Source organism: Hirundo rustica, chromosome 3, assembly GCF_015227805.2.
Source record: "Hirundo rustica isolate bHirRus1 chromosome 3, bHirRus1.pri.v3, whole genome shotgun sequence".
In the NCBI taxonomy this organism is placed as follows: Eukaryota; Metazoa; Chordata; class Aves; order Passeriformes; family Hirundinidae; genus Hirundo; species Hirundo rustica.
In genome coordinates, this window is record NC_053452.1 from 106,021,120 (window position 1) to 106,043,780 (window position 22,661).

General features: G+C 38.4%; 1 protein-coding gene across 9 annotated transcripts; it reads left to right on the plus strand.

The window, feature by feature from the left end:
- Positions 1–195: 195 nt before the first annotated feature.
- On the plus strand, positions 196–21,735 carry GEN1 (GEN1 Holliday junction 5' flap endonuclease). 9 transcript variants are annotated; one of them, XM_040060201.2, is made up of 14 exons: positions 196–333; positions 3,142–3,339; positions 4,853–5,039; positions 6,371–6,547; positions 9,145–9,255; positions 11,149–11,222; positions 11,725–11,816; positions 12,619–12,769; positions 12,888–12,924; positions 13,026–13,106; positions 13,898–14,028; positions 16,833–16,894; positions 17,434–17,577; positions 17,818–21,735. In XM_040060201.2, exons 2-14 carry the CDS (start codon positions 3,179–3,181, stop codon positions 19,221–19,223), a joined length of 2,814 nt encoding a protein of 937 aa, XP_039916135.1. In that variant the 5' UTR covers positions 196–333; positions 3,142–3,178; the 3' UTR covers positions 19,224–21,735. The 9 variants fall into 9 exon arrangements, with proteins under 9 accessions (XP_039916135.1, XP_039916131.1, XP_039916130.1 ...); XM_040060197.2 differs by having other exon boundaries at positions 209–457; positions 12,598–12,769; XM_040060196.2 differs by having other exon boundaries at positions 209–365; positions 12,598–12,769.
- Positions 21,736–22,661: the final 926 nt, after the last annotated feature.

The following is a 22,661-nucleotide window of genomic DNA, read 5'->3' on the forward strand; positions in this document are numbered from 1 at the left end:
TGGGGGGGGGCGGAGCGCTCGCTGCTCTGTAGCCGCTCACGCCGGGCCCGCCGGGGCTCTCGTGGGGCCGCGCCTTCCCGTTGGTCCCGGCCGAGGCGGACCCGCTCCCGAGCCGAGGCAGAGCAGCCCAGGGGGGCTCGGGCACGCCCGTTCCTGTGGGCGCGGTGCGCGGGGAGCGCTGGCGCAGCGGGGCGGGAGTTTCAAACGCTGCGTGCGGGGAGCCTGCGCGTCCGGGCGCTTCGTGCGGGCCGCTGCTCGGGGTTGTTCATCCAGCGGGAAAGATCCTTGAGGAGGAATCTGCAAATACTGGAGCGCGCCCCTGCCGTCCTTCGTGTGCGCAGGTTTATTGGCAAAGCTGTGCTGGGGTAACGCAGAGAGAGAGGGGGAGAGTTGTTAAAAATACCTGGGCTTTCGTGTTTCCTCCGCCGTGTTTTCCTACCTTTTTTAAGGCCTCTGGGTGAGACATAAAGTATGTGCTCAGCTGTCTTTGCAAGTTACCTCGGTAATGTGTGAAAGTATCTCTGTATGAATTGAATTTCAGCGGTAAATGCTTTTTGTAATTATTTTTTTTCTGGCAGTAAAAAACTTAGTAGAGCAGACTGTAAACTTAAAACACTATGTAAGACGTACAAGCTTTATAGGTTTAGCATATTCTGGCCTAAAGAGCCATTGAGAAGGTTTTGTAGGGAGGCGTTTATGTTTACTGTTAATTATCTTCAGTGATTTCTGATGAAGATAAATCAAGTTCTTCTTTGGAAGTAGCCAACTCTCTGGGGCTGGAGGCTTATAGTGGACAAAGCTCTTAAATAAAATCCAAGTGGACAGATCGCTCATATTAAGACTAGTTGAGCTATTCGTGTCCTGAATTCAAATTCAAATACTTTACGAAATACACACACACACCAAAAAAAAAAAAAAAAAAAAAAAAAAAAAAAAAAAAAAAAAAGGCAAAGACTGGTAGACTTTCATAACTCAACCTTAGATATATTTTCAATGGAATATGTGAAATTAAGTCCTCAGATAGCTATACTTTATTACAATGAAAATGTCGGCTTTTTTGGTTTGTTTTCATTTTTTATACTTTTTTATTATTTGTAATCTAACTAAATGTAGGGTGTTTGTAGTGTATTTGTCTTCCCTATTAATTACCATGTGACCCTCCATAACAATATTTAGAAACTGACTAACACAGTTGTTTTTTAAGAAATTGTATTGATGCAGACTAGCAGAAACCAAATGGTAACACCAAAAAGACATTTCCCTTCTTTGTTAGGTGTTCTCTCACTGAAGGTGAATTATTGTGCTTGTCTTTTGGGAAGGTTTGGATAATTCCCCTGTGTATCATCAGTCCAGATACCCTGTACTTCAAGAAATTGTACTATGTAGTTGTATGCTTAATTTGTGTTTTTAACTGATTTTATGTGCTTGACCTATAACAACAAAAACAATACTCTGTATGCATACAACTAAGATGAGATTGAATGATTATAGTAGTTGAAATTCTGTGGAAAGTAAATCTTAACATGATAACCTGGTTTAAAAACAACCTGAAATTGAATAGCTGCCTTGCTTTAAAACAGAATTAGAATATAAAAGAATGCACCCGCCAAAGGCAGGCTTGCTGTTCTTGCAGACTGTGGTGTTGAATGTGAGAGACCACACAGTGGCTCAGCTCCTCATGTGTCTTAAGCAGATCTCCAAGCACTGATAGGTCATCTAGTCTGATTTATTCAAAGGAGCATTTTAATTTATCTGAGTATACAGTAGTGTCAAAAGCAGAAAGAAATACAAAGCATTCCATCCAGATTGTATTTTATTTTTATATTCTAATATTGGGAGAGAAGAGAGAAAGTGAGACAAACTTTGTACCATAAGACAGTCCAGGAATAAATATGTATTGTAAGGGGGGAAAAGCAAAGTATATGCTAGAGGCATTGTATAAAACTGGCAAAGTGTGAAAACAGAAGAAAATGAATGTGGTAATGGAGTACCATGGAGAGTGGAGCTGTGTAAGTAAAGTTACATAAGACAAAGAAATACAGCTCCTTGTGGGTGTCTGTTTTCAACTGGCATGCATTATAGGTAGTGCTAGTCAAACAATACCGAAATTGACTCAGTGAAAACACACACTGGTGTATTTCTGCAGTCAGTGTTAGAAATGCCCGAACATTTGTTTGGAAGGGAGATTCAGAAGTCATCATGTTGTGTTGAGAGCTTAGTAAAGTTGGCCACATCCCTCTAAGGGCTCTTTGATTGCCTGAAGTGGTAAGTTTGGGCTCTGTGCCTGCCTTAAGTAACAAGTTGTTCAGAAATGTCACCATTTTCAGATGAATGTGGATTTCCTTGGCCAAGAAGGAGGTGCACCATCTTGAGCCAGGTGTGCACGTTGGGCAGAGCTATTCCCCAGGCATCCAGGGCCAGAATAAAGTAATGTCTTCTTCTTAATACTACATTGGAGTTCTCTTCCCAAAATCACTGCTGATTCCCTGCTCAGAGAGATTCCCACCAGCCTTGAATTAAAGCAGTAGGGCAGTATGCAAGCTGGATGTTAAGAATGTCTGCAACCTGTGAGCAACCACTGCAGCAGTACGATCTCTTTTCCTGAACTCCAACTTGAATTTCCTAAGCCAGAATTTCTGGATATATTCTTTTATCATCTTGGAATGCAAGGAAAGCTTAAATTCTGTTGTCACTGTAAATATTCCTCAAATAGCTTTAAGCTACTTCTGTTTGAACAGAAAATTTTAATGGGAATCCTACCTTAAATCAGGAAGTAACTCCCTTAAGAATCCTGTTGTTTGTTTTTGAATAAAACTTGGATTGTGCTTATGTAAGGCATATGTGAGACTTGGAAATGAGTATATTTTCATTGGTTTTTTTTTTTTCTTTTCCTCAACTGAGTTTGTTTTTATTGCAGCTTACTAGTAATGCAACATTCAGTCCAAAGAAGGTATTTGGTAATAAACCCTCTGTGAACCAGAGTCACTACACTTAGGAGACTTGGTTGCAAGTGTTCTTGGCTCGTAAAAGTAAAACCGATAATGGCAAATATGTTCAATGTCAAATATTTATCTTCTGGACCTCTCAGTTGTAATACTTTGTCATATTCTGAAGCTGTTTTATTTTGTTTGGTCTTTACAGTTAAAATCTACCTTCTGACAACAAGGAAGCTGAAACAATGGGAGTGACTTCTCTATGGCAAATCCTTGAGCCTGTAAGACAACCTGTCAACCTGAGTAGTCTCAGAGGGAAAACACTTGCTGTTGATTTAAGTTTGTGGGTTTGTGAAGCACAGACCGTTAAAAAGATGGTTGGAGTAGTTACCAAGCCTCATCTCAGGTATGGTATCCATATAAGTCATTCAAGTCAAAAGTCTGAGCTGTGTAATTTAAATATGTTACTTATTCAATAGACTTCTAAGAGTAGCTCTGAAATTCATATGACTGGTGTTTTGATTCAGTTATCACTTATGCTACATATGTAAGGGCTTTGAAGTTAATTCTAAGTAGACCCCATATTGAATTGAATATGTTTAAATCATTCTTCAGGCCTTTGAACAAACTTGAAGAATATGTGTATATTTTAAATTTAAATGACTTACCTAAGGAATGAGCATGTCAAAGCATCTAGAATTTCAAAGCACAGTTTTCTGCACACAGTGCTGACAAAAATGAAAATATACACAAATTTTCCTCTGTGCTTCTTATTGGTTATCAGTGCAGAATACTGAGTTACTAAATGGTGTTATACACTCCTGTGACTTTGTTGAGTTCAGCATGATATGAAATAGCATGATACAAAATCTCAGCATTCTCTGAGAATAATGTCTTAAATTGTTTTATACTTACAAACCCAAATGGATAATTAACTATAAAACTGGCAACATGACCAAAGTTGTTACATGTGTCTGGTAGGATATCCTGTGTGCAGTGGAATGGAAGCATCAGGTCAGATCTCCAAAGCAAGACAAAGGGTTGAACAGATTTATACAAAAAAAAAAACAAACCACGTTTTCAGACAGTTAAAAATTAAATATTTTTAAAGAAGTTGTATTTTCAAGTAACTTATTGTACGGATTGTTTTTTTTTTTTTTTTTTTTTTTTTACATCATTTGTGAAAATAGAACTAACCTCAAAATACAAGCTTTACTGGTTTTTTGCCAGTAGTAACTGTACGAAATTAAATCTAGCGCAATAGTGTCTCTGTGTCAGTCAAAGAGATATAAATCTATTCCTTTTGAAAGATTGATACGGGACTAACTGGTAAAAGCATATACTGTTTGATATGACTGCTGTTGATTTTACTGTTGTAATCCAAATATTTATTACTGCAGCCTTGTAAAATTCCACCCCTCAGTGGTGCTGGTTTGTATATGAAATGAATTGGCATGGTAATGGTATCTAAGTCTGTCCAATACCACAGTATTCAGTCACTTCAGGTGTACCTGTATTGGTAGATTTGGGGTTAATATTTGATACAAATGAATCAATGTAAATACGTGTTTGCAGGCAGATTTTGGATATTGAATTTATTTTTATTAAGACTTGTAAGTTTGCTTACATCTTTATCTTTCATCTCTATAGTAAAATGTCTTTCCTGTCCTTATATGTTATTTTCTTGGGAATTTTGTAAAGCTGCTACAATTTCATTGTATGACAATTTCAGCCAAAGACAAGAATATACATCAGAGGTTTGTTTAGCTTGGTGAGTGAGACAATCATTAGAGACAAAGACAGTGCTAAGATTTTTTCAGTGTCCGGGTCAGGAAAATATAAGGGATATAAGGAAAATGTCTGAAAAAAATCACTCTTCACAAATAGTTCATCTTATGGAACACTTTGCTTTATTGCAGAAACCTATTTTTTCGGTTCTCTTTCTTTACATCAATGGGAATTAAACTAGTGTTTGTCATGGAAGGAGAGGCCCCCAGGTTGAAAGCAGACACCATGAGCAGGAGGAATGAGATGCGCTATGGGCCTTCGAAGAAATCTGGAGCTGTAAGAACAGGGAGATCTTTATTTAAAGCCATGTTGAAAGAGGTGAGTAACTGAGTGTTGAAATATTTTTAATGTGATAGAAAGAAACCATAAGTAAATTAAATACAGGAACTTGGAATTATTGATAGCTTTTGCTACAACTCAGCTGTGAAGGCCAGGTAAATGAGGTTCTTGTTGATAGATTCCTTTGGGGCAGATTAGGGTGGAATGACACTGAATGACTAGTCTGTACATCTTTTACACCTGAGCCAGTGGTGTAAGTCTGCAAGATAAAAGACATTATTTCACCTCACAGGATCTGTTGATTCCCAGCCTCACCCAGCTCAAAAACCAGCTTGTCTGCTAAGCAAAGGCTGGGTTTTGTGTCATCCTCCCATGGTGGGTGTGCACCCCCTGTGTCATACTGGATCAGAGGTTTCACCAACATACACCCAAAAATTCTCCTCCTCTTTGGCTGGGGGTGCAAACCTGGCCTCAGCAGGTTTTTAAATGCTACTTTTTTAAATGGCCAATTGTTCCATTTCAGTCTCTCACAGCTTTATACACAACAAACATGAACAGTATTTTGAGATTTGAAGGACTGTGCACCTTTGAAGTCAGGCCTTACAGCATCTGTTATAGAAGAGAAACAGTGTCAGAATAATTCTCTCATTGATTTGTTCCTGTGCATGTTGTGCTGTTTTGATTGACAACCGTAACTGGGCATTTATTGCAAAATTTAACTTTGCTGTTCTTTTATAGTGTTAGTATCCATATTTTGTATCCTTGAGCCCCCATTAACCATTTTTGTCTATTCAAAATTTTATGAAGTATAATTTATGGACACTCAGGGCTTCACTAGACTGTACATACCAATTCATGTTTTATTCTTAAATTCTAAAATAAAATATTTTCTCTGAAACTTTTAAGTATATATTCGTCCAGTCTTGGTAGGATGACAGCATTGTGCTTTTCTGCTTGATATTCTTGGGGAGTTTAGCACCTGTTAGAAGATGTCTGTTCTGGCTCAGCATTACTGCTTGAGCAAACAGCATTACCTCACAAAGATAAATACTCCTTTGTTACTATTTAGGATGTCCGAAAGCACCCTAAATACCTATTTAAAGTGTAAAGATTTCTTGTGAAGGAGTGGCCATTAATCATGCTGTGTTCAAGTCCTGTAATTAATACTTAGCTCTTTTTTGTGGATATTTGCTTTTCACTGTTAAAGGAAATTGTTCTTTGCTTAAGTAGTGCTTTCATTGATGTGGTGTTATATAGGCAGAGCAACAGTAGCGGTTTTTATATGCACTTGTGTCTGAGAAAATGCACGCTAAGAAGTGAATTTAATAGCTCTGCATTCAACTTCTTTCCTTTTGTGTTCCTTCTTTTAGTGTCTTGAACTGCTGGAGTGTTTAGGTGTCCCTTGGGTTCAAGCAGCTGGAGAAGCAGAGGCAATGTGTGCCTACCTAAATGCAAAAGGACTTGTTGATGGCTGCATTACCAATGATGGAGATGTTTTCTTGTATGGAGCTGAAACAGTTTATAGGAACTTTGCCATGAACGCTAAGGTAACTACGTACCTCACCCTGTTCTCACCCTTTCTATAGACTCTTTACAGAAATGTAAGTAGAGAGAAGGGACTTGAAAAAATACTTACATGTTATTAAACTTACCTTGTAGTAGTGGAGTTTGCTTACAATAGTATGTTTAAGACAGGAGCATTTTATTTGATTCACTGGTAATTCTTGTATTAGCTGTGAGAGGAAAACTGCTGAGAAGAGGGTAATATTGCCTGTGTTTGTAGTACCCTGTGGTGTCTCATATAAAGCTAAATATCAATATTTTTTCCCCGTTTCCTTCTTTATAGTGGAGAAGTTGAGTGAAGTAATTGCTTCCTGTAAATTTTACCCTTAGGTCATATTAGGCCTAGGAGGCTGATCAATCTCATAAGTGTTCACATACTTGCATTGTACAGGTTCATTTTATTATGAATATACTTGCAATTAATACTGTGTGTCCCAATTGAATATGAATACGGTAGGGATTGTACATCTGTATCATAACCAATTTTTGTGATCATTCAAAAAACCAAATAATTTATGATCTTAAACTAAAGTGTTTGTTTATTAAGAATACAATTTTCCAGAACTGGTGAAATTTCTTTAATTTATAATGTTCATCTGAAAGACTTGTTGAAAAAATACTTCAGAGATATGAGAAAATCAATAGAACAAAGGAAGTGCACCACAAATAATTAACTCTTTAAAAAATAATCAGGGTTGATGGAAGATTATTTACTTCAGTGACACCATGTTTGAGTTCTTCCTTGACCTGGTTCTTCCATTTGGCTTGCTTGTATTTATCACCAACAATGAAGGCAAGCTCAGTATTTCAGGTGTACTTACTTACATACATAGGTCAGCATAAAAAATAATTTGTGTGTGTGTGTCTGTCAGGGGCATCTGTTCTAGCAAAATGTATCACTCCGTTTTGTTGGCTTGTGGGAGGATTTTTTTTTTTTTTGTCACAATTGAGGAAGAAGGAAGTAGCCTATGTTTTAATTCATGCTCATCTTGATTCCATTTTGTGTTTGAGTCCCTTTACCTTTCTAATATTCCTTAAGCTTATGCCTAATATGTTAGGTAACATTTTTATTCTTTTATTTTACTTAAGTAGTGCGTTGAAATGTTTATGTGTATTTTAAAAACTTCACTTCCTGAAATGACTTGCACTGCCACTAGGATTTGTTAATGTTAGTTTTGCCACGCTTTTTTCTACAGGTAGTAAACAATAAAAACACCTACAATCGTAGAATATACTGAGTTGGAAGGGACACATCAGGATCATTGAGTCCAGCTCCTGGCCCTGCACAGGACAGCTCTAGAGTCACACCATGTGCCTGAGAGCCTTGTCCAAACACTTTCTGAACTCTGTCAGGTGTACCTTGGTGCTGTGACCACTTCCCTGGGGAGCCTGTTCCAGTGCTCAGCCACCCTCTGGGTGAAAAACATTTTCCTGATACTCAACCCAAACCTCCCCTGACAGAGCTTTGTGCTGTGTCCTCAAGTCCTGTCACTGGTCACCAGAGTGAAAAGATCAGAGATCAGTGTCTGCCCTTCTCCTTCCCCTTGTGAGGATGTTGAAGTCTGCAGTGAGGTCTCCCCTCAGTCTCCTCCAGGCTGAACAGAACGAGTGACCTCAGCTACTCCTCACACAACTTCCCCTCAAGGCCCTTCACCATCTTTGTTGCCTCCTTTGGATGCTCTCTAATGGCTTAATATATTTTTAGTATTTTAGCACCCAAAACTGCCCGCAGCACTCGAGGTGAGGCCGCCCCAGAGCAGAGCAGGACAATCCCCTCCCTTGCCCCGCTGGCCGTGCTGTCCCTGATGCTCCCAGGACAGGGTTGGCCCTCCTGGCTGCCAGGGCACTGCTGGCTCACGTTCAACTTGTCATCAGCCAGGACCCCCAGGTCCTTTTCTGCAGCGCTGCTCTCCAGCCTCTCATGCCCCAGTCTGTGCACACAGCCAGGGTTGCCCCATCCCAGGTGCAGAACCCAGCACTTCCCCTTGTTAAATGTCATATGGTTGGTGAATGATCATCTCTAGTTTCTCTCTGCCCTTCAGGGAGTCAGCAACTCCTCACAATTTAGTGTTGTTGGTAAACTAACTTAGAGTTCTTTCCAGTCCTGAAATTGAATTAACCCTTTTAGTATCAAGTTCAGGGTGTTAATGAAGATACTGAGAAGTGGGCTGAGGATAGGAGCCCTGTGGAACTCCTCTAGTGGGAGGTTGCCAGCTTGATTTAACTACATCCACTGTAATTCTTTGTGCCTGGCCTGTGAGCCAGTTGCTCACCACTGTGTAACATGGCTACCCACCTGTGTGCTGAACTCTTAGCTTATCTTAGTTTCTTTCAGCAGTTGATGCCCATACTAGAAGTTCCAGAACTGTAGTTGTTCATGTGGCGTCCATGCAGTACATTATAAATTTTAATGGCAGTTTATTTTTTTCTATTAGACTTTTCTTATGGGGTAGACCCCTTTCTGACCTGCTGGTATGAGTGAATAAGGGTGAGTAAACAATCCCAACTGAATGTGACTCAGGGCAGTTCCTTCCCTGTAACAGATGTAACAGAAATAATATACAATGAATTTCTCTTGCAGGATCCACATCTTGACAGTTACACAATGTCCTCTATTAAAGAGAAACTCGGTTGTGACAGAGAGTCTTTGATTGGGCTAGCAGTTCTTCTGGGCTGTGATTATCTTCCAAAGGTAAGCAGTATCATTATTTTTTATTTGGTGCTTACGCTGTCTTGAAAAACAACAAAATGTATCATGTGCATGCTGGGAAAGCTTATGCAATGCATGATTACTGAGATCCAGTAGACATGTAGTAAGTCGCTGTAAATTTTATTTGTAAAAGGCTAAATATATTCAAAATGGTTCATGAACATCAGCACAAAGCAGTCTAAGAAAGACTGTTCTAAACCTTTTCTATAATGGAAGTGAAGGCAAAAGTTCAGATTGCTGATTACAGTGAGCCAAGGTGTGAGAACTCCATTGTTTGAGGATGCTTTGTAGCAAGTCCCATACACGTGCATCGCTGGCAGAGGAGCTGTGGAAAATGAGGGGAAAAAAAATGGCTCTGTCTGTGCTCTTTGGAACACTTTGTAGTGAGAGTTTTGAGCTGTAGTTATTAGTAAAGGCAATTCTGGATGCAGTTGGGATGTATTCCTGTTCCATTGTTCACAAATATATAATTTACAAAGAATTAGAAGTGATCTATTTGTGAGTTTACCTAATTAATTGAGAGGAATCTCACTCATTACTACTTCACTTTTTTCTTTTTCCTGTAAACTCTTTTCTTTTTTGAGACTTTGAACAGAAGCTGTTGTAATGGCTATCTGAAAGGGAAAAGAAGTGGGATGAAACTTGATTTCCATACAGTTGGTCATGTAGTGCCGGCAGTGGTTGCTCCCATTAAGGCTTGCAGTGGATATCTAGTTATTCTTAAGTAATTGTGTCCCAACTTGATAAAACTATCCTTTAAACAACTGGTACTGCTGGGAAAAAAATTCCTTTCATTATTTTGGTTTTGTGTTTTGTTTAAATTTTTCTTCTGTTACAGGAATCTTTAAATAGTTTGTTATTACTGTGTAAAGAGAGGGAGTAAAGAAAACAAGTGGATAATCAGTGGTTTTTGTACCAAAGCAGCTCCTGGTACATCAGGTTCTTATATAGACCTGAAGTGTCACAATTATGTGATGTCAGATAGGTCCTTTCAGTTATTGCAGCTCAGCAAAGTAGATGAAGATAAACTTTTAAAGAAAGCTGAATTACAGGAGTATGTTGGGACTGAAGGTTGGCAGAACAGGTAGATGAGAACACCATGCTATGATTTCACTTGAATTGTTAAAAATACATCAAAATAATGCTTTCCTTGTAGAAGCTGGATATCTGACTACTTGAATGTCTGACTGTAATCCAAAGAGGACTTGGTTTGAAATGTAGATTTGTTTTATATGGTTGTATGTATTCGGATGTGCCTTTACAGCTGAATAAATATATATTTATTTGGAATGATGCTGTAGTACTCTCAATACAATCTTTACAATCAGGTGCATTGATTTTTGGTGAAATAGGGTGAAGATGGAAAGGAACTGGAAAGCAATGTGTGTGTTTTAAATCATAGACTGATAGAATAGTTTGGGTCAGAAGGGACCTCTGAAGTTCCCTTAGTCCAAACCCCCTTCAATGAAGGACATCTTCAATTAAACCAGGTCACTTAGAGCCCCATTCCAACCTGACCCTGAATATTTCTGGAATGGGGCAGCTACCGCATCTCTGGCTAACCTGTGCCAGTGGTTTGCTACATCATTGTAACCTCTGTATTCTGAACTTCTTTTAGTTTATTATTGCTTTCTCTGTCTTCCTTTGCCTTGTTTTATCTCAGGTGCTGTTGAGCCTAATTGTGTTACACTGGCAGTACAGCTGTAATCTGTCACCTTCTCTGCTCTTAAACTTGGTCAAAATTTTTTTTTTCAACTTATTCGCAACATCTGGAATTACTTTTTGTCGTTTCTCTACACTGTGTAATAAAGATATTTTTTGTGAGAATATGAGTATTCTGTTTGTAATTAAATAATATTTCATATTTCTCTGTAGGGGGTTCCAGGAGTTGGGAAGGAACAAGCTTTAAAGTTAATTGAGACTCTGCAAGGTCAAAACTTATTGCAAAGGTAAAATGGAAATTTACGTAAGTGCTTTTTTAATTCAAAGACTTAATAGTATGACTTCAGCTCCAAGACAATATTTGTAATACTTTTAATTTAGGCAGGATATTACCACATTCCTTGCCTTATGTTTGCTAAAGAAATTAGGTGTTTTGCTAGGCAAGTCTCCTATTTGTTTGAAACATTAGCTGACTCTTAGATCTTGAGCATAGCAGGTAAAAGTTGATAAATTGGAGTGAAAGTTGTAGGGACTGATGAGACATGCTGATTTTTAATTGGGTTGTGGATTAGGATTTGAGATACCAAGTGCTTTCTATGTTTTTTATCATCATGTATTTTTATCATAATGCTAGAAATCCTACATGTTGTACTGTTAAAGAAGCCTATTTCATAAGTTGAAAAACTGTTTCTTGGAAAAATGCTTGAGAAGTGTAAAGAAATTATTTTTCAGTGGTTTAAAAGTGAAAGCTGAAAATATTTCTTCATCCTTTTAATGTCATCTTCTTAGGTTTGAACAGTGGAAGGAACAATTTCAGTATGATGATAATCCACCTTTGGTTGTTAAAAGGGTAATTCACTGTTCAGAGTGCCATCATCCAGGTTAGTGTGAAAAGTGCTGAGCTGTACTTTTAGCCTAGTTGTTTACTTTTTATTATGGGGTGATAGGTTTGGGTTTATTGGGTTATGGGGTTTTTTTCTACTAGCGTTAAAAAAGCTTTTCAGCTCCCATCCTCACATTTTCAATATTGTGTATATGTACCCTTATATAAACACTTCTAAGGCTTCGGATTAATTTTCTTTGAATGTGAAACTAGTTGAGAGCAGATGGAATGTTATCACAATGCTGTTGTGGGATCCTAGATATTTGTCTTTTTAATGTGATCACTAAAGACACCATGTTATACTCTAGACTGACCAGCAACTGTTTGTGTAGTTGCTTTATAATTGCATCAAGAGGACCAAGTCTCATCATTGATGAGGCTTGCAACAGTGTTTTCTCAAAAAGAAATTAATCCCAAGGACCCTGATTTTGGTATCATCTTTGATCAGTGAACTCATTCAAATCCATCATTTGGCAAAGGAAAAGCCTGATTCAAATATATTACTTACATGTGTTTTCCAGGTTATCACACACTACTCCTGTAGTTTTTAGATAATAAGTTTCCAGTTTAAGATCTGAAACTGTTGAGGGAAAAAATCTTCAGAAAAATGGAAGCCTGCATGTCTTTTTCAGTTTTTACTGTAGATGCCTAAATGCAGCTAATGCACTCAGATATGCTCACAGCTGCTATTCACATCACATTCATATGTGTTCTGAGCTGTGTATTTGTAATATTGCCTTTATAGGTTTGGAGATTTTGCGAACTCCTTTTCTCCTCAGTTTCTATGTCTATTGCTATAGGATCTTACAAGGAACATGAGCACAATGGATGTAAATTCTGTGAAAGTGTGAGATGCTGCAAACCCAGGGACTCCAAACATTGCTGCCCTTGTGCATGGCATCAGTGGGAACAAGTGAAACAAGCCAGTGCAGTGGAGGACAGTATCAGAAAGTAGGAATGGCCTGAAATTTAACTGCTTTTCCCTGCATTCATATGCAGGATAAGCATTTAGACTCTCCATTTTTTCCCGTTTGTCCTCAGTTCCTAACACATTTGTTTTTACCTGTAGAAAAGCCAAGAGTTGTGAGGGCTTTCCATTCTCTGAGGTAAGAAACAAGCCTTCTTAATATCAATTGTTTTAATCAATTAGTTTAAATTTCAGCTTTTTGCCCTCTCCTCAACTGTTTCTTTTATGTTTTATCCCAAGGTTATCCAAGAGTTTCTTGTAAACAAGAATAAATTGATCAATGTAAAGGAATGTCGAAGGCCAAATTTATTGTCTTTTCAGGTATATAACAAAATATTGAATATTCAGCTTTGTAATCTTTTGTTCGTTACTAAGGAAAGCATCTGTGATAATTGTGATCTTCATTGGTAATTTTAGTTGAAATAAGAATTAAAGAATCTTGCTACAACATCTTAATATACCTCACTGTTTTGAAAGCCTAAAATTGAAGACTTTGGAAAAAAACAGTTGCTGTAAATAGGTAATTGGAAAAGTGGAAGAAAAGAGAAAGCTCACTGGTCATTGTTTTTTTTTTCATTGTCCAATATTGCTAGATGGGTGTGAGGGTGTTAATATTTGCACATTAGCATTGTTTTCTAGGAAGGCTTTTGACTTGTTTTTTTATTGGCAAAATCAGATCTCTTACAGTGTTTCATTTTTTGGGTTTGATGACAGTGTAAAAATTATGGATAGTAGACCACAGTTAAACAATGTGGCTTTAAGGAAAATCTGTGTTCATTGTCTCACATGTGAAATGTGTAACTTTCACAGCTCCTGGTAGAGCTGATGTGAATCTGACAAGGTGTTTAACAACTGCCTCATCCCTGCTGCCACCACACAACTGTTCCCTTGGCTTGTCACTGACAGCTGATGAATGTGCCCTAGTAGGGATGGCTGTTCCCTCCCTTGGCAGTGAGGTATAAAGGTATAATTATATAATGTTTGAAAGCACTCTAGATATTTTAAGTATTTAGCCCAGTGTCCCAACCACATAACTATCTAAATATGATATCTAACGGAATAAAGAAAGTCTTAAAGTCTGGGATTTTTTTTTTTTTTATGTATACAAATAGCTATTTGCTTCAGAGAAGATGGAATGGACCAAACATTACGCTTGTAAGAAGCTGTTAGCACTTCTGACACGTTATGATATGATCCAGAGAAAATCTGGGTACATTGACTCAAAACAACTGCAGGCAATACGGTAATGTAGCTTGATTTCTTGAACTTAATATGTTTACTTCTGTTGGCAGATAAAAACCACAAGGTTTTCCTGAAAAAAGGAAATACGGTTTTCTTCCATCTTTGTTTCAAGCTTTGTGCTTGTTTTGAATAGAGGTGAAAATTCAGATCAGTGCACCAATTCTACTGCTGCTGTACAGAGTAAAACATAGAGCAGTTTCATTCTAACTGGCAGTGCTTGTGTTCTCCTAGGCTTGCTTTTTGTTTCTTTTCCTTGGATCTGCCTGGGTCCTCTGCTCAGGTTCTTAGCAGACGTTTGAATTGTCTCAAAATAAGAATTCAGGCTTAGAAATGAGCATCTGCAAATTCAGTCATAGTCTCTGCTTATCAGACCTACCAGCTGTCATTGTATTATGTATCAACACTACTTTTTATTCAGGACTGCTACATTTAGGAATGTAAAAATGGCCAAGTATACTGTTACTAAGAATGGACACGAAGGGAAGAAAAAGCAAGATAAGCATGTAATTACTTTTCCCAGAATAATTTCCCACCATAAAGATTTCTGTTACTTAGGAATTTACTGAGCCAGAATTAGTATTTTCTTATTCTATCAGCCCACAATGTAATTTATTTTTTTAATGATCTAATATTTTCTTAAACTTAAGTCAACTTCTGGAATCTACAATGTCTGTTGGCAAATATGAACTTCCCTTTGTGAAGAGAATTGTGACTTATTTTAACTTAATCTGATGATTTCTTTTCCCAAATGAAACCCAAATTCTTCCTGCCTCCCTAATTCTTTTATTGGAAGACAGATCTTTTTCTGTGCTTGTCAAGGTTTTTACTGGGGCACAGGAGGACAGTCAAATAGCAGTGTGATAGTATCACTTCTGGGTTGATGTGTCATAGTCTTGAATTAGTACTTCCAGAGATGCTGATCTATCTATTCAGTGTTATCTTTCAGAGGACTGCGGAGACTGGTTGGAGAATGCTTTTTAAACAGATTGGCAAGATAGATTACCATCATTTATCTTGAAGAATGAATTCATTGTCATTCTCTGTTTATAACACCTTCTAGAGTTTTAAGAGTTTAAAAGACAGATGTGTGCTCTCAAAGATTTTTTTTGTTCTTAACAAGTGTTTAAAAATGCAGTAATGTTTCAGCATAGGAAACTACTAAAATGGGGTGTAGATAAGTCTTTATAGAAAAGTATCTTAGTAATTGACTGTCCCTGCTCAGTTCAAGTTCTATCTCTCCTCATGCTCTCATACAAAAGATATAAGTGACCCTGTCTGGTCATTCAGGAAATTACTGTCCAGGGCAACAGTCTTCTCTAGCATTAGTATCTTAAAATCATAGAGTCATTTAGTATGGAAGAAGTCCAACCATTAACCTCACACTGACAAGTCCACCACTAAACCATGTCCCTCGGTTTCACATCTACACATCTTTTAAATCAAATATCTCCAGGGATGGTGGCTCAACCACTTCCCTGGGCCATTTGTTCCAATGCTTGACAGTCCTTTCCATGAAGAAATTTTTTCTATATCCAAGCTAGTCCTCCCCTGGATATAGCTTGAGGCCATTTCCTTTCCTTCTTATCACTTGTTACTTAGGGGAAGAGACAGACCCCACCTGGCTGCAACCTCCTTTCAGGCAGTTGCAGAGAGCCATGAAGTCCTTCTTGGACTAAACACCCCCAGCTTCCTCAGCTGCTTCTTTCACACTTGTGCTCCAGACCCTTCATCAGCTCCACTGCCCCTCTCTGGACATGCTCCAGCACATCCTGTACCATCCCTTGTGGTGAGGAGCTCAGAAGTAGACGCAGGATTTGAGGTGTGGCCTCGCCAGTGCTGAGTGTAGGTGGACGATCACTGTCCTGGTCCTGCTGCCCACTCTATTGCTGATGCAGGCCAGGATGCCTGGGCACACTCTGGTTCATGTTCAGCTGCTGTTGACCAACAAGATCCTTTTGATCTTGGCCACTTTCCAGCCACTCTTCCCCAGCCTGTAGCACTGCAGGGGTTGTTGTGACCCAAGGGCAGGGCCTGGCACTTGGCCTTGTTGAACCTCATACAAGTGGCCTCAGCATCAGTCCAGCCCGTCCAGATCCCTCTGCAGAGCCTTCCTGCCCTCCAGCAGATCAACACTCCTCCCCATCTTGGTGTTGTGTGTGAATTGAATGAGAGTGCACTTGATCCACTCATCCAGATCATTGATAGACATTAACCAGGGCTGGCCCCAGTAGCGAGTCCTGGCAAGCCCCAACAGTGACTGGCCTCCAGCTGGATGTAACTCCACTCACCACAGCTCTCTGGGCTTGACCATCCAAACCATTCTTAATCCGGTGCACCTAACCCAGCCATGATCAGCCAGTGTCCCCAGGAGAGAGCTTGGAAAATGGCATCAAAGGTTTTACTAAAGTCTAGGCAGACAACATCCTCAGCCTTTCCCTCATCCCCTTGGGTGGGTCAACATGTCAAAGAATGAGATCAGGTTGGTCAAGCAGGACCTGCCTTCCAGGTAGGTCAGCTGAAAATAACAAACTGATGCTTGTAGGAGGCTGCATTATGTTTGTCTATTACAGAAGAGCTTCTTTATTTTGTGTAAATGCTCTTCTGAGTGTCAAATAAAAATGTTTCAGTGTTCGATTCTATACTCCAAATTTTACTGTATACAGAGAATTGTATTTTTTTAAAAGGTGTAGTAATTTCAATTTTACGAGATTTTTTTTTCTCTGAATCACTCCAAATCAGAATATTGAAATATTTTTAGATTTAAGTCTAGATTTAAGTCATTTAATGGACTTTCTCTTATCACAGGATTGTCAAGACACGTGTTAAAAATGGAATTCCTTGTTTTGAAATTGAATGGCAAAAACCAGGTGGGTCTGGTTTCTATGTACATTATGGAACAAAACAGTTCAGAGAAAAAGATAAAAACAAGCTTTAAAGACTACAAGAGTTTGGCAACACTCTGAGGCAGTGGAAAGTGGGCGAGATTGGAAACTGTTCTGTGGAAATAACAGGAAATGTACATCAAATTTCACACACTCTGAAAGAAAAAACAGTGCTTTAAAGAAAAAAAAAAACCCTAGAAAGTAAGAGACTCAGTCTTCAGCCACTTTTTCTGGTACATATTAATAAGACCTAAACAGTGTATTTCATACTTTATTTCACTATGTACCTGAAGTTGTCACTATTTACTTGCTAGAAAATTCTCTGTGCTGCTGGATTCCTTCCTGTAGAATGTCCATTTGTGCCAGGAGCCTGGCAGGAATAAAGAGACTTTGCTTGTAGATAAATATCGTACTATTGAGGTTTTATGTACCTTCTTTGTACTCAAATCTTTGCTGTTTGGTTTTTCATTCCCTATTTTGAAAAGTGTATATTAATCTCAAAAGTACATTCATTATTTTTTCAGAACATTATGTCGATCCAGAAGATGAGCCTGGGGAGTTGTTTGTAGTCACAGTAGAAGAAGAGTCTTTGTTTCAGGCTGCTTATCCTGATGTGTTTGCCCTCTATCAAATGGAAAAGTCAGAAGTTCTTCAGAAGAAACAGAAAAGTATGTCCAGAAGCTTGTTTCTTACGTATATTTATGTGAATTTATGTATCTTGCCGGAATACAAAAAAGCAAAAAGCATTTCTCCCACTCTTGAAGAATATCATGCCAAATATAGACAAGGTCATGATGCCTCGCAGGGACTGTGCTTTAATCTTACTATTCTATACTTTTGCAGTAAGAAATATGAACTGTGGTTTACATGCTATTCAAAAGGCACTTTTTTATTATTTTTCTTTTCAGAAAAGAAAGACAGACCAGAAGAAAAGGAATTACTAAATGCTTATGATGAAGTTACCAATCTTCTGTCACAAATTAATTTAAAGCCTACGTACAGAATTCTTCCTGTGCAAGACTCCATGTCAGATACAAAAGCTCTCCCAGAAGATCAGACACAGCAGAGAAGTACTGGATCAAAAGATGCATTATCTTCAGCTTCCTGCATAACAACAGTTCACATGTCAGCATCAACAGCTGCTCTTGCTGGCTCATCTGTGCCCTCACAGTGCACAAAGTATTCAGGGATAGCATCCTCTTCCTCTGTCCCAGCTCGTCTGCAGCTGGGCAGGACCAATGGGAAAGGAACCTCCTTTAGCACTTCACCAGCCTATGGAGGTGATGACCGTGATCCAGCAGCTGACTTAACCACATGCAGAAAACCCTCACATCCACTAAGTCATGAATCAGCAGGAAATAGCTCGGAATATTCTGATGTTACACAGTCTGATATGCATTCTGATAGTGAAGATGATCTGTTCTCAAATGATGCTGTGGGACAACTCCAGGAGTGCTCTTTACGTGAGCGAATACTTAAGAAGGCTCCCATTCCATCACAGCCTTTTTCTGAAGATGTAGTGCAGCTGGAGTGTTTAAATTGTCTTAAACAAACAAAAGAAACATTGAATGCTGATAGAAATGGTGTCTCTTCCTCATGTCAGTTAAATAACCTAGTGCAGGAAAGTAAAAATGTTCTATCAGAAAACTCTGCAAGTGAATCCAGCGTACATATCTATCAAGATGTGTGCAAAAATGCTGACATCCTGGGTGAAATGGTGCAAAAAGGCACTTACATAAGTGGTTCAGCATCTCTAGCCTTCAGTGGACAAGCAACAGAGACACTTCATTCTGGGTGTGAAACACTTCCAGCATCTCAAAAGCCAGCAGATTCAACTGGCTGTCACATTAAAAAAGCTTGTATTGGAACTATTTGGAAAGCCTCTTCTAAAAAGAGTGTCTGTCAGAACAGATGCTCTTCTAGTGAAGACAGTGATGATGGGCACATGGATAAAATCCTGGTTGATGAGCAGCAGAAAAGGCAACTGAACCCTGGCCAGTTTAAAAAAGGTTTTTCAAAGAAAAGGACTAGTGTTGTTACTAGCAAAAGGACAAACAGTGACTCAGCCCTTACAGTTAAAGGGAAGAAGAAAAGCACTGATTTAAAGAAAGCTGTTAATAATTTCTCAATGCAAGTATCTCTAAAACCATCCTCTGTAGAGGAAGTTATTTGTTCCCAAGGTCCAGAGCAACCAATTGAAAGATTGGGTTCTGATGCCACACCGCGAGACAAAAGTGCTATTCTGACTTACGTATGGGCAGACAGTCCCCTTCCCCTGGCTGAAAGGCTGAAGGGAAGAATCAAAATCAATTAGGTTCTCCATAAAATAGATTATGATAGCAATTACCAGTTAACTATTGGTTAACTGTCAGTTCTTGAAGAGTTCTTTCTCAAAGTTTCTTCAGTATGCTCCATTAATCTTATGTGGACACAGTTTTGATGAATAGGAAGTGCTGAAGTCACTGGAGCTGAAGTTTGGAACTAAAACGTTAACAAAAGTACCAAAGAGTTGATTGTAGGCAAGTACCAGTCATTCTGGGTGTGTTTACATTCTGAACTTGAAACATAAGCATTAGGATACAGTGTGCAAGGATGAGGGAGATTTTTTTAAGAAAAAGGAGGGTGTTTTTTCCCAACCAGTTGTGTGGATTTTGTGTACATTTATTAGTCTTGCTTATAAAAACACTTAGTAGAGTAGTGCCTGCAGTGCTGTTGGAGACTCTTATTAAGACAATATGATGCAGTGTTTTTAAACCAAAGTTCTTCATTCAGCTCCAATACCTTAATTTTGCAAATTTTTAAATGGGTTTTGAAATCCTGTGTTTCTGGTTGTGTTGACTGTTTCTGAAGGACCAGATAGAGACACACACTAGATATACCTCCTCACAGGGTATCTTAATTTATATCTGTCATGCCCCATAATAAGCTATTCTTTGGGGGTGTGCCTCTTCCAAAGGGTGGGATAAGCCATGTAAGGATACTGTGGTGTTGTAGCTGTCATAGCTAATATTTATGAAAATTTGATGACTGTTTCAATTAAATGTAATTAAATTTAAATTTAATAGGGCATTTTTTCTTCAAGAAGGTTGAAATCCCATCTAACATTTAACTTCATAACAGAGTGAAAGATAAGTTACAGAAAATCTAATTATATTGCAGTTCTTTGAATGTAATGTTTGGTGGTTTTTTTAAAAGGGGAAACTTGAGTACAATTATGGTTTTGAAAGTGCTCTTCCTACCTCTATTATAGAAGCAATCGCTGTTTATACACCAAAAAAAGTTGTCTTCAACAGTTGCCTGTTGAAGGAATGCCTCCTTGTCTGCATTTAGGTGTTTGTAACTTTTTCTGTGCACCAGCCAGAAGGAAGACATCTCTTGCCAAGATATTCTAAATTTCTCTTGTTAACAATATATCTGTGGCTTAGTGAAAATGTCAGTTCTTCGTAATGGTCAAGGATCAAGTTTGGAAGCTGAATTACAGGTGTGTTTAAGGAAGACAGAGGTAGCCTATAGCTAATACACTCTGTAATTAGCCAAAATAGTAGTTTCTTAGTTTACTCTGTGGAGAGATGGAAAAAAATTATTTATAATTGATTTTCCAAATGAGAAATGTATTCTGGAAATGAGGAAAAAAAAATCAAAAGTATTGGAAACTTACTTTCAGTTTTGAAGGTGGTCTTTGTCTTCTGGAGACTCTTATGCACCCAGCTGATATGAGAGGTTAGCTGGAAGAATAGTACTGTGAAGGAGAGTAAGAGTCACCTGAGAATTTTAAAGGGAGAGATTCATAGTGGGACAGAATTGTTTGGATTGGAGGGAACCTTAAAATCATCTCGTTCCAACCCCTGTGCCATGGACAGGGAACCATTCCTTATGCAGTGGTCAGTAATGGAGAGACCTGAGTGGGGTTTTTTGGTGGAAAAACACTGTTCTTTGTTATGTATGGGTTTTTTTTTTTTTTTTTTCCCTAGCTGATGATTTTGAATACTGAAAGTTGAAATCAAGTGGTTAATTTTTCATTAATAAAAATGCCAACATCATGTGAATGAACTCACTTTTGTTCCCTCCCAGGGTATGGGAATGTGCTCTTTTGTTGGGAGGGATCATTCAGTTTCACCCACAATGTGTGGATTTCAGTGATTCAGAGCTTTCTTTACAATCAGGGGACCAGAGTGGATTTTGGAGGGAATTTGTTTTCTAGATCTGCTTGGGATGACTGTTTTAATGGATGAGGAGGTGAAAATACTGTCAGAATTTTGTGAATGGTGAAAGTTGGAAAGGAGATATAAGATATTAAGAACTGCAGAGGAAAAAATATTATGTTGCTGATTTTTCCTGCTAATTAATTGGGTTTTGCAAGTAGAGTTCAAGCATGAAAAGCAGAAAATTTTCAGTTTATTCCTATGTAATGCATCCAAGTTTTCTGCCAGTTTTCTGCCGCTACTTTAGAAGCAACAATAGATGCAGGGAAAAAAAAAACAACAACAAACAAAACAACAAAAACAACTGCGTGGAATACTCCCTCTATTTAGGCTGTAGCTGCTCATTGCAGTAAATAAAAACATTTGTCTTTGGGGGTGACTGTTGCTTGAATTAAACTTGTGATTCATTACAGAAGGGTAATTACAATTTTTAAATTGTTGTGGTTTCTCATCTTTATGTAATTTACTCACAGTCTAAAGATTAGGGATGATTTTTCTTTGGAGCTTTTTACTGTGCTGACTGCTTTGCAACCTTTCACACTTGCGAGAATGATGTTTAAATAAATTGAGGGGGTGTAACGTAACTTTCTTCTGCAGGGAATGTTTCTTCAGGATTATGTTAAACTGCCTGTGAGAATAAATCAGTTGATGCATCAACCTCATGAGCCTGAATAGATTTTCATTTATCATCTGTCCTAGTCTGTCTGAATAGGCTCTACCAGAGTGCTTCATACTAAGTAATAAACATGTACCTACTATGGCGGTGGGGCAGGTAAGGGGCTCATTGTTCCTAAAGTTGTTTTCTGCACAACTGATGTCCCAGCCTGAGTACTTTACGTGATCTGTTGTGTTTGCTGGCATCGCTCTAGCTTGAATCCCTCACAGAGATATAGAGCAGAGCCATAGGTTCTGTCTTAGCAGTGTAAATATTATTTCTACTTACAAACAATATTAAACATTAAATGCAACTCATTTGTTCAGCATAGCTTGACAAAGGGAAATGTTTACTTTGCATTCCTTAGAATTCTAACTATTTCACATCCACAATCAACAAGAAAGGAACATAAATGCTGTTTACATGGAATATATACGTAGAGAGCTAGAAAAAAGGTATAATTTAAAAGACCGCCTCTCAATGTCTGTATCCCATTGTCATTTTTCCATTGGTAGAGATTATTGAAATACTTATCCATGTGTGAACCTGCCTAACAAACGCAAAAATTTGATGAACTCAATAAATCTTTTGCTAGTTAACCAAGAAATTTCCTAATTTGAGGGAGATTTATTTAACTTTGAGGATCTGCACAGCCTCGGCTCTGTGCCCTTGTGTCAAAGGAGATGCTTGGATATGGAGTGGCGAAAGCGACTAATGGCAGCTGTTACTTGAGACAAGATAGTCTTTTCATGTCTAAAAAGGTGTCAGGCCCTGCCATATTATAACAGCAGATAAAAGGAAACTGCAGTTAGAATATTACTGGGAGTTGTTGTAAACCCAAGTGCTACTGACGAAACCATAAACTCGGCGCAAGATTTAGCGCTTTTTCCTTCAG